At 40.1% G+C, this 12,591-nt stretch overlaps 1 protein-coding gene across 1 annotated transcript; it reads left to right on the forward strand.

Moving 5' to 3' along the window:
• Positions 1-318: 318 nt before the first annotated feature.
• Positions 319-8,406, forward strand: ankrd33aa (ankyrin repeat domain 33Aa). The gene is made up of 5 exons (XM_062053101.1): positions 319-627; positions 2,101-2,398; positions 2,945-3,074; positions 3,155-3,295; positions 4,614-8,406. The coding sequence occupies exons 2-5, from the start codon at positions 2,132-2,134 to the stop codon at positions 5,420-5,422; spliced, it is 1,347 nt and encodes a 448-aa protein (XP_061909085.1). The 5' UTR covers positions 319-627; positions 2,101-2,131; the 3' UTR covers positions 5,423-8,406.
• Positions 8,407-12,591: the final 4,185 nt, after the last annotated feature.

Raw genomic sequence — 12,591 nt, forward strand, 5'->3', positions numbered from 1 at the left:
TCAAGGGAATAATTACTACCCACGGCACCCCAGGGCTGGGTTTGTTGTCCCAGCAAATGGATTTGCATGGGAAAACAGAACCACGATACTATAGCGACTCCCAAGACACAGTGGATCTATTCAGGCAGGGGGTGTTCGACAGCAGAGCAAGTCAGTTGGTCAACACAAGTGCCTGTGATTCAGTCACAGAGTGGATTTGGACACTAAGAGGAGTTTGCTATGACACACCAGATGGGCCGAGGGGGCTGTCCATGGACTGAGAGAGCTGTGAGAAAGAAAGAGAGGGAGGGTGAGAGAGCAGACTACCTCAACAGACTGTGAGGGGAGCAAGGGTTGCCTCTGTCTGTTTCTTTTAGCTAATCCCTAAATCTTCTGTAATCGGGATGACAGGGGAAGAGCATGCTGCCTGATTTAGGACCACACACTTAGGACTTGGCTGGAGTGCTAACTGATCAGACGACCTAACAGGCCATTGAAAGACATGGAGGGAGTAGGCAGAGTAGACCGCCAGACAGTTTGGGGAACTTCAACTTAACCACTTTCTCACGAGAGAAGGAGTCCTGTACAACAAGATGTTCAAAAAGAAAGAGAAAAGAAGAGGACGTTCTGTGGTTGCATTCATCTAGGGTGAGACTTACTGCTGTGAATGTATGCTTTAACCGTGCATAGTGGACAGTTGCTTAATTTTCAAGTGTGCATCACAGTCAGGCGTCAGTCATACTTGGAAATTAGAAGAAGAAGCTTTAGCAGTTTAAAAAGGTGTTGTTCAGCAGAAAGAGGAAGCCACAACGGAAGTTAAATTTAAACAAAAAAAACGTTAATCGTTTGTGAAAAGGAAAAGACGTGTTACTGCTGACAGAAAATCTTGTGCTTGACTCATGTCTGAAAACAAAACATAGGCCAGTGAGGTATATATAACAAGTTCAAAGTTTAGGGAAATAGATTATTGTATAACAATCTAGCAGTGGGTAGCCTTTATTTTGTTCTTGTTGAGCCTTATGGATTCAAATTATCACTAGTGGTGTGGTGCTGTTACTTTGAAAACAAGCACATGTATCGAGGTATATTTAAAAACAGTATCCATCCTTACTTTGAACTGCCAGGATAAAGAGAGCCATTTGTCTGTTTTTAGGGTGTCAGTTTTTAGGGTGTCAGTGTCTTAATGGTGTGAGCCTTAAAAACTTAAATCAGGGCGAAGGCAGAATAGTTACGGAATAAGTGCATTTCCAACATTACAGTAGCTTATAAAAGAGATATATGCACAACATGAAGGCAACTTCTAACTGTACTTTGTTCTAGGCATGCATGTCGAGAGGTTTAGAAACCAGGTAGAACACTCTCAGCTTTGGATATTAGTCCTGACTGACTCCTTAAGAAATTGGACACGTCATTGTGATCGCCATTAGATCATCTGCCACATGTCACTTAGCAACATAGCTTTGGCATAGTGTTGTGAAGCATCTCTCAACTGGAAGATTGGCGGTTTAAAACTGTGTGAGAGACATTAACCAATGTGTATACTTTGCAGTTAATACACCGACTATGACACAGACACGATGCTTCTCATTGCGAGCACCATATGGTCCTTCTCAAGCCCCTCCATCCTCCCACCAGATTTTAATTCATTCACTCCATACCATTTCTCTATCAATCAATATTTAAATCTACAGTACCCATTGACCATTCAAAAGGAAGTTCGCATTTTGTGTATTTATTTACCCTCCACTCTTGTCCAATAATCATGGAACCAGTATAACAAAAAAAAAAACGCTTGTAAAAGATTGCTCTACAGCCTGATTATGCATTAAGTAATCAGACTTACAGATAAATCGGGCTGAAGTGAGGTGAAGCTCCTCATCCACTTTAGGCCTCAGTCAAGCCCTCTCAGGTCACCACGCCTATTAATATGTTAACTACAAAGGTGCTCTATTGTTAGTCTGACAGCCAAACAGGAAGAGGAAATCACTGAAGTTGCAAAATTAGATAAAAATACACAAAGGTTGATATTTTGTATAAGTTTCAGCACTGAATGAACCCCCATATGTTATGAATTGTTAACAGTGTGTACTTTATGTAATGTTCCATATATCTGTGTTTAAGATGACAATGGTGTGGAGCAGACAAGACATTCATGGCTTCAAGTTCTTCAACAAGCAACGACCCCCACTTGGGCGCTGGCCCACATGAGGATTCAGAGATCACCCCAGATGATTCTGACTCTGGAAGTGTCCTTTCTGATGACTCAGTGCTTCCCAACTTTGAGAGAGATGACAAGTATGCAGAGCCACCTAAAACACTCTATGAGGCATGTGCTCGGAATGATCCCACATCCCTGCAAAGGATCTTGGAGAGGGGTGTTACCAAGGAAGAGGCCATGGAGTTGGACATTAATGGAAGAGTGAGAAACACAGCATTTCATATAACTTTAAGCCTAAATATTTATAACATTAGATACACCTGTACAATCGAATAAGTGCCAAGAGAAGTTCTGCATCAAAAAGGGCAGCTTTACAAAAAAAAGGACTAACCAGCTCTTGTGTTGAATATCATTATCCGTGCAAATATTTGTATTAGTTATTATTATCATCGACAAATAGTCAATGACTTATTGGAACTAGTCCCACCCATTATATCGCCAACCTTTTGGTTGATGGTGGCCATTTTTTTTCTACCAATCCTGTTCATATTTTACAAAAATGTGCAAAGAGTGTGAGAAATGTCAATGCAACTTATGTAGTCTAAAGTTGGGCTTTAATAACAGCGCCCCTATTTGGTGTATTTTTCAGAGAAATCATAGCACAGGAAACCAAATGTTTACCCTTTTGTAAGCAGCGATTCAAGATCAGCAAATACCGGTCATTAAACACATAAGGACAAGGCCTGGCGTAATGTTTGCAAAAAAGTCAACCATAAATATAAGGTTTTCTACTTTGTTTCCTGTCAGAGTGGACTGATGGTGGCGGTGTGCAAAGGATTTGTGGACATTGTCACCATGCTGCATGTGTGTCCTCTAATAGACATTAACCATCAAGACAATGATGGCAACACTGCATTGATGATCGCTGCCCAAGCTGGTATGTTCTACACTTTACCAAAGAACCAAACCTTAATTTAGTCAGATCATAAGATTGATTGCCAAGTTTTTTTTATGCAGGCTTTGCCACCATTCTAAATTACATCATGAACTACTACCCTGGTGTGGACACTGAGGTCAGGGATCCTCGTGGCTTCACTGCTCTCATCAAGGCTGGTCTGCAGGGCAGAGAAGACTGTGTGTCGGCCCTGCTAATGCATGGTAATACTTAACGCAAGGATTTTTATCAAAAACTGACATATAACATTTCATTAAACAACTCTAATACTAACTGTATATACTGCACATGCATCACTGGAGCATATACACAATTATTGTTAGGAAAAAAACAACTGACTCAACCCGCAGCTCAGGGATGCATCTCTGTTTGCGTCTCCACCTCACTGACTCTACTGCATGTTATGCATATACTGTATATGTGTATATATATATACAGACTATATGTTATGTGCAAGTGTTTGAAATGGTCAGTGAGTCGAGAAGTAACTTCTACACTGTAGTCGATCACCCTCAAAAATAGAGGTACGAATCAAGTACATTTCTGTAATTTTTTTAAGAATGTTCTCTTAAAAGTAAAATATTGTTCTTTAAGAGGCCAGAAGTATACCTTTATACAACCAAAAGGGTACAAAGTGAAGTACAAATATGTACTATTTCAACCCTAAGTGTACCTGCTGCATTAAAATGTATTTAGCTCATAGACCATATATATTAATATTAATAAAATTTATAAATAGGGTATTATATTGCAATAGCAGTATAGTAATACTTAAGGCATTTAGAGACAATGATAACAATAATTTCGCCACACCTAGTGTGTGTGTGACAATCATGGGTACTTTAACTTTTTAACTTTAACACATGTGTCTTTTATTAGCATTTTTGATTATTATCATCATCTTTATTCTATTAACTTTTATTTATCACTTTTAACATGATCTTGTTTTATGGTTTACATCATCCTGGCACTACCAACTATTTAAGAGGTTACTAGTATGTGAAGCACTTTGGGCTGTATTGGGTTAGGGAGTTATAAGGATTGTACTTTAACTGGTACAAATAGATAAGGTACACAAATGGACCTGGGCTGAATAGTGTTGCCAATCAACATATCCCAGGACGGCGCATGTCTTTGGAGGTGGGAGAAAGCTGGAGTACCCCACCCAGTTACGGGGAGAGCATCCAAACTCCACACAGAAAGACCCTGAGCCCGGGAATCGAACCCAGGACCTTATTGCTGTGAGGCACGATCAATAATAAACACAACTTGACAGCATTTAGTACACCATAAAAAACAAGTCCAACAAATGCATAATTGTGTGATGCTGCAGTAGAAAATGTGTTTTCTTTTTGGGAATTACTCTGCTCATATCTATCATAATTCCAAAAATAGCCACATGGTGGTGCCAGTTGACTGAGTTGAAACACCAACTGCTTCCTTAAAACTTGCAAACATGCTGTAACAGGCATGAAAATTATCTATTTGTCAATGATCCATTCCACTTTTTTTCATGCACAGGCGCAGATATGAATGCAATGGACCATGTCCAGGGACGTGGCTTGAAAGATTGGGTTTTGAGAACCGGACGATTTGAGACAATGAACAGAATACGCCGACTGCAGGTCTTTCCTGTCGCTCAACAGTTTTGTGAGAACTACACTCCTGAGTGGCCTGATCTTAAGCAGATAGTGGAAAAAGCAACTGCCCAAAAAACAACAGGTCAGAAACTGAGGCAGTGCTTAAAGGACAACTTCACTTTCAGCTTCCCTCAGGACCCCCAAGACAATGGAGTCATGGACAACATGGTGCGTATGACCACAAGCATCCACAGCCCCCTCATTGCCACCGGTTGCCACCCACTGTGTCCCAGCAGCCCCCCTGAAATTGGCAAGCGTCGTTTTGCTGTTCCCGAATTACTTGACAAGCACAGCAACAAAGAGTTGGAGGAGAGCACCGTGTCACACAGCTACGGCTCCATTACCTCCCCCTCTCCCAGCACTGCATCAGTCCCCTCCGTATCACTGACCTCCTGCTGCCAGGAGTCAGACCGTAGGGAGAGCATGCCACCTGGGGGGATTAGAGCCTTCATTCCCCGCAGTATTGCTCACAGGAACAGCATCTTCCCCGCAGACTGCGTCCCTAAAATTGAAGTGACCAGATCTGGCGAGGCTACTCCAAAGAAAGAGAAGAAGAAGAAAAAGCAGAAGGGCTACCTGGAGCCTCCAGTATGGAAATATAAGGCGGCCAAGGAGGAGAAGAAGAGGGAAAAGAAGGAAAAGGAGCAAGAGAGAATGTCAAACGGTTCTAAACAAAACCAATCAACGTAATGCAACATGGTGTGACTCAGAAGGTAGTGTGGCACTACAGAATGTTGAGGGTTTCTGGTCCCTGCTGCTGTGTACTTGGGCGAAACACTTCACTCTTATCCCAGTGCCACACACACTGGTGTATGAATGTGAATTAATTTTTGGTGCAAGTTGGCAGCCGCATTCTCGTCAGTCCACCCCAGGGCAGCTGAGGCTACAAATGCAGCTTACCACCATCAACGTATGACTGTGGTGTGCATTAAAAATACATTCTCCATGTAATGCGCTTTTGGTCACTATAAAAAAGTGCTACATGAATCTAATCCATTATTATTATTAACACCCACAAATGTATGTTTTCTTTACTCACAGTGGTCATGTGACATGAGTTGCAGGACATTGTTAATGCCTAATGGGAACATATGCAATATTGACTGAATTCACATGCTCAATTAAATGAGCATTTAGTCATTTTTAAAATGTAGTTGTTTGCACTTACAGGGTAATTACTTAAAGTATACATTGAGAACCAAAGTAATGTGTCATCAAGGCAAAGCAAAACAATAAATAATAAAATGCCTGATTTTTAAATGTTCAAACCTGTATGTCCCCATAGCAGGTCACATTAAAAGAAATTACTCCAACAGTAAATGACAAATCCATTCCTTTTGCAAAAACATTTTAATCCCTAATATTTACAACCTAGTTTGAGCACTTTTATTTCCAAAAGTAAATGGCTTTACTTCTGCAAAATGTCACACCCTGGAATAGAACATACAGAAGTTCCTTAAATTACAAGCTTCAAGGTGCTGATTTGATTGATTGATTGATTGAAACTTTTATTAGTAGATTGCACAGTACAGTGCATATTCCATACAATTGACCACTAAATGTTAACACCCGAATAAGTTTTTCAACTTGATTAAGCTGTTTGCAACTGTCTCACAGTAACATTTTTCAAAGCAAAAAAAAACCAAGAACACCACCAGCTAGCTTGTATTACCAATAGTGGTTTAACAGAACACATTTCTTTGACAATTGGTTATATTTTTAACAATTCCAAAGTGTATGTAATAAAAAAAGATTTACCGCCCCGAAACAAATGTTTGGGTATAACGGCTGTCACTCACCCGGTCTCATCAACACGGCATGTTCTGATTTGTTTCTACATTTAAAACACTTCCTTGTGTTCTACATAACATGTAATGGTGGTTGTTTGGTTCAAATGTTGCATAAATTAAGTTTTACAGGACATTTTCAAGTCGCTTTCTGACAGTCTCTTCAGAATCCACCATTTTTTGGGCGGTCTAATTTACATGCCTCTACTTCGACTGTGTTTTCTCCCCGTCAGACAAGTTGCAGTTTTTAGCGCTTCCATATCAAGTCTACTGACAGATATAAGTTAGAACTGTAAGCTACTTTGTATTAGAAATGGCAACAGCGAAGGAGGTATGTGCATGTAGTCTCCCCCACAACAAGAGGATACAGAAAAAGAAATAACTTAATGACTACAACGTCGGACATCTAAGCTCTTCGGGTAAAACTTTACTATATATAGAGATATCAGCTGATGTTACTAATGGGAATAACGTCACAATTGGGGCAAACTCAAAACGACTCGTTTGGAGGAAGTATAAACGAAGATTATTTTATAAATATCTACGCCATGCCTAACAGGTCGCCTTTAAGTTAGGCACTCTTCAGTTGGGATATTACCTGTACTGCATAACATAAAAAGTAGCTTTCTCTCTGTATGCTATATGCTGTGTATGCTATATGTAGCACTAGCGTCTACCAGATGCCTTTTATATGTATTTTAATTTTTTGAATTATTATGAATTACTCAGGGGTTGAGCTGGACTCATGATTCTCTTTTCTGTCTACAAGTTGTCCTCCAAATAAATGTGAACAATTCTATGCTTCCAACGTTGTAAAATAAAAATAAAAAAGTCAGCTTGACAAAGGTGTGCTCGCATGAGTATGGAGTGAAATAACTGTAGAGCTCTGACCTCAACCACTGGGATGAACTATAGGCCGATAAGATGATCTCAGGAATGCTCTAATGCATGGGTGTCAAGGGGTTGTAGGGGGGGTGTATTTTGTAGTGGCCCGGAAGAGTTAATGCTGCAAAGGGTTCTGGGTATTTGTTCTGTTGTGTTTATGTTGTGTTACGGTGCGGATGTTCTCCCGAAATGTGTTTGTGTCATTCTTGTTTGGTGTGGATTCACAGTGTGGCGTATATTTCTAACAGTGTTGAAGTTGTTTATACGGCCACCCTCAGAGTAACCTGTATGGCTGTTGATCAAGTATGCGTTGCATTCACGTGTGTGTGCATACAGAAGCCGCACATATCTTGTGACTGGGCCGGCACGTTGTTAGAATGGATGAAAAGCGGACGTGACGACAGCTCGTAGAGGACGTTATAGGCAATGCCTTTAAGGCACGCCCCCAAGACTGTGGTCCGGGTGGACTACGAGATATAATGACTAATGAACACCTTCGTTCGATAATGAAGGTTGCCTCAGCTCAAAGCCTGAGCCCCGACATTAATGAACTAGCATCCAAGAAAAGATGCCAGGTATCTGGCTTGGGCACATCAGATTAGATCAGTGTGTTGCAAACCGAGCAGTTTAAAGTCCTGAATGGTTGTTTTATTCATTGTTATTTATTTATTTATTTATTAGCCTGTGGAAAAAGTTAATGTTGATATTTACCTCAGAAGGCTGCAAATAGAAAAGAGGCATTCAATTTTTTTTTTATAGTATTTCATATGCCATTGATATTTTTTTATTATTGTTATTATTATTTGAAACTCGATTTTGCATGTCACTATAAAGTTATATAAGCCTTGCTTGTTCAATATTCAATGCAAAACTTGTTTGGGTCCCTATTAAAAGGTTAATTTGTTCAACCTTGGCCCGCGGCTTTGCTCAGTTTAAAATTTTGTCCCGCTCTGTATTTGAGTTTGACACCCCTGCTCTAATGGGTGAATGGACAATAAAGATGATTTATGTACAGCCAGATTTTCATTTTATTAAAGAGGGAGATAATCGTTTCAAACATCATCAGTCAGATTGCCGTTCTTCCTCTTGCTAAAAATAATATTATTGTCTTGAATGTGATTATATAACACAAAAGCTAGAATGCATAAAAAAAAAATCAATCCGTCGTCATGTCTTCCATAATGATTGTGACCTCAAGTCAAATAGGTAAAATTCAAAAAAGTGCAGTTCCCATTTAAGCTGCATTTAGAAACTGATGGAAAAATAAGAGTCATTAAATATGTGTATGCTTTATTATCCGATTAGTCGACTAATCTTTAAGATAATCCTTGACTAATCGATTATCAAAATAATCGTTAGTTGCAGCCCGAGTGTAAAGTACTTGGATTGGCAGGATCATTACGTAACAATTAACTTTAAAAAAAAAAAGTGGTTGACTGTTTCTGTTTGTTTTGTGTACCAGTACTTGGTTTCATGCTCGACTTTAAATTCCCATATGTAACAAAACCTAAGAAACATGTCTGTGTTACAGTGGTCAGTTTAAGAGTGTTGCATGACATTCGATTATTTTTAGTAATGTGTCTCACTTCCTCTTCATCGAGGGAACTTGCTGACTTGAGGTCAGATCTGCAATAAATACATACAGGGTGCCGGGAAGGAGCACATTAGACAAGTAATTAAGCCGTGACCCAGGCCAAGTCGGACACAATTAGACTTGTGACAGTAACTTTATACTTGTGACTAAAGTTAGAAGTACACAGTTGGACCCACACCCCCCATAACTACCATAACAGTACTACAGCAATACCACAGATTAAATAAATAAAGGCCATTTCACAGAGGTTATTAAACGACAAAATAATGCTAATGGGGGAAAAAGAAAGAACAAATGGCTCTTTTTTCCTGAGAGGTTCCAGCTGTGTCTGTGGCCACAAAATAGAAAGACTAGAGAAACGAAGCACAAGAGGGGAGGGATTTTCGATGACTGACATCTCTCTTCTTGGCTCTCAAGTTCAACCGTTTCTAAACAGCATTAGTCAAGCAGCATATATGCCAATTATTTGATAATTGATCATCTATTGTGCAATCTATTGATAATCAATATAAGAGCTATGTCCACAGTTCAGCACACAAAGTTGGTCGTTTCTTGTACTTTCGTGAAGTAATTTACAAAAGATAAACATGGTAGGCTATAGGCTACTGGGAGCTAGAACAGGGGTGGGCAATTAATTTTTACCGGGGGCCGCATGAGCAACCCGAGCACTGCTGGAGGGCCACACCGACAATATTTCAATTAAATTTTGCTTAAATTATTTTTGATATACCGTAAGATAAATAATAATAATAATAACATTTTCATTTAACCTAACTTATCTTTATACAAAAGCAGATGGCTTTTGATAGTTTTATTTTTAACACTTTCTTACACAACACTTCCTGATGTATAATGCAATGCAAAAATGTCAATTTCTGTCACTTTATCCTGCATCCTCTTTGTTGTGAACGTAGCACGCCTGTAAGGTGATTGGCGAAGACGGAGGAAGCGTTGCTGTTGCGGAAATGAGGAGTGAGGATAGATGTGCGTGTGGAAAGAACGAGATAAGTTGAGCTGTGTTAGTATAGGTTGCTCAATAAAAGTTTAAAAAGAGCGTCAGACATGGTGTGCACTTCTTCTGGACGCTACAATTGGTGTCAGAAGTGGGATGAAATGCCTCCCCGTTCGCCTTGCCATCAAACCTGGGAGTCTTCATTGAGGGCGAAATTCCCCAATGCCAAGCAGCTTACGCTGCACCTGTAGACGCTGCCTCTCTTCTCCCTCCCTCTCTCTCTCTCTCTCTCTCTCTTTGCGGCGAGCTCCTCACGTGGCACGTACCTCCCGATGACGTAGCAGGCTGATCACACAAGCAGCGCAATATGATCACACAAATAGCGCAGTATGCGCAAAGTTTTACTTCTGCCACCAATTGTAGTGTCCAGAAGAAGTGCACACCAAGTCTGACGCTCTTTTTAAACTTTTATTGAGCAACCTATACTAACACAGCTCAACTTATCTCGTTCCTTCCACACGCACATCTATCCTCACTCCTCATTTCCGCAACTCAAGAAGACAACATCAACTTCAGCAGGTCGTTACACTATATTCTTTAAACACAGCAACATGTGTACCACAAATTAAGCACACGGCTTTACCTTTACTTGGCAGTCCATGTCTTGTTGGAAACACGGCATTCGTCATCAACTTTTCTCTTTTTAGCGTCTCTGGTGTAAACCGGGCATTACTTGTCGCTGTGCACCTTCACTCACAGGTTACACCCGGATATACGCCCATAAATAACACTTTTCAAAATAAAAGCAGCACAGTAGTATTGCACGCACGACATAGAAGTTTTTTAAACTTTATTTTGTAATTTGTGATTGCAGCTGTTTACATTCGCTCACAATCGCGCACGAGCATACATCCACACGGCAGTAATACAAATAACGCTTTTCAAAACAAAAGCAGCACCGTTGTATTGCACACTCGAGATAAATACTTTTTAAAATGTATTTTGTAATTTATGATTGGCCTCACGCGGGCCGGACAGGGACGTACAAAGGGCCAGATGTGGCCCGCGGGCCGCCGAATGCCCAGGTCTGAGCTAGAAGCTACACAACAGATAAGCACACTATAGAAGACAAGTTTGACATTGAAAAGTAAGTGTCCTTTGGCTTATTTGAACAATATTGCCTTCTAAAACACAACATGTGATAAATTAAACAAGTTTCAAATAATTATAGTTGCATATTACTTACATATACAAAGTCTCAAAGGCAGAAGTTTATTAGAAAGTACCCAGGAACAAACGTGTCCGCATCATTCGACTTACTGCATCATGAGTTTAATTCAATTAATTATTGTGACCACTAGGTGTCAGTGTCACCAAAACACAAATTAACATTTAACTTCATAAGCATAAATCTGTCATAAGGTTTTTTCCCGTACATACCATTGTTCTCAGTTTAATTTTACTAAATCATGCATTTTGTAACATTACACAGAACAAAATAATTAAAGTAGGTTGTATGATTTGTGCTAATATCGTATTGGATTATTATCAGTATATCGGTCAATACTCAAGGCTCCAATATCGGTATCGTATCGGAAGTGAAAAGGTTTACGCATTTGGGTATAAGCTTGTACGCAGTGTTGGATGCCTCTGAACGCTGTTTTTTTGCAGTTTTTCTTTATGCGGTCGGCCAGCCTCTTCTCGCTCTGCTTCAGCCTGTGACACTGTCGTTTCATGCCGTCCCGTCTGCTCCAATGTCTATAGATTGAATACGTCCATGTTTGTCGATCACAACATTTTATACAAGACTGTTTTGTCAACATGAATCAGTAAGTACAACATTGGATTAGCCGCTAAACTCCCACGAAAAAGACAGCACAATTGCGACATTACTATGTGGTTTGAGGAAACAAAAGAGAAGGTAGGATAAAGTAGTATTTAAATTTAATTATGTTATGTGCACATTAACACCAACATGCAGTGTCATAAAGGCTTGTGAATAATTCGTTTTTGCTGAATCAATATACAGTTTATGAAGTTTATGTTCGACCATGTAAAATAGTGTAGACGTTTGTCTTCAAGATGTATATTTAACAGTGTAATTTTTTTTTTAATTAATTAGGATACTTTTGGAGGGGTTCGGTGTGGTTTAATTTGCAATCTGGAAACGCCTCCACAAACGAACATTTTGCAGTCAGACTCAAAAACCAATCAATCAATCAATCAAAGTTGACTTATATAGCCCTAAATCACAGGTGTCTCAAAGGGCTGCACAAGCCACAACGACATCCTCGGCTCAGATCCCACATCAGGGCAAGAAAAAACTCAACCCAATGGGATGACAATGAGAGCCAGCAATCTGAGGGTTACTGGTTCAATCCTCACCTTCTACCATCCTAGTCACGTCCCTTGTGTCCTTGAGCAAGACCCTTCACCCTTGCTCCTGATGGGCCTGGTTAGCGCCGTGCATGGCAGCTCCCGCCATCAGTGTGTGAATGTGTGAATGTGTGTGTGTGTGTGTGTGTGTGAATGGGTGAATGTGGAAATAGTGTCAAAGCGCTTTGAGTTCCTTAAAAAGGTAAAAAAGCGCTATATAAGTACAACCCATTTACCAACCTTGGAGGGTACCGCAGATGTGGGG

This window comes from Entelurus aequoreus, linkage group LG07 (assembly GCF_033978785.1).
Source record: "Entelurus aequoreus isolate RoL-2023_Sb linkage group LG07, RoL_Eaeq_v1.1, whole genome shotgun sequence".
Taxonomy (NCBI): domain Eukaryota; kingdom Metazoa; phylum Chordata; class Actinopteri; order Syngnathiformes; family Syngnathidae; genus Entelurus; species Entelurus aequoreus.

Coding starts and splice junctions, on each gene's coding strand:
- ankrd33aa (XM_062053101.1), top strand. CDS start 2,132: ATGGCTTCAAGTTCTTCAACAAGCAACGACCCCCACTTGGGCGCTGGC. Junction 2,399..2,944: donor AGTTGGACATTAATGGAAGA/GTGAGAAACACA, acceptor GTTTCCTGTCAG/AGTGGACTGATGGTGGCGGT. Junction 3,075..3,154: donor GATGATCGCTGCCCAAGCTG/GTATGTTCTACA, acceptor TTTTTTATGCAG/GCTTTGCCACCATTCTAAAT.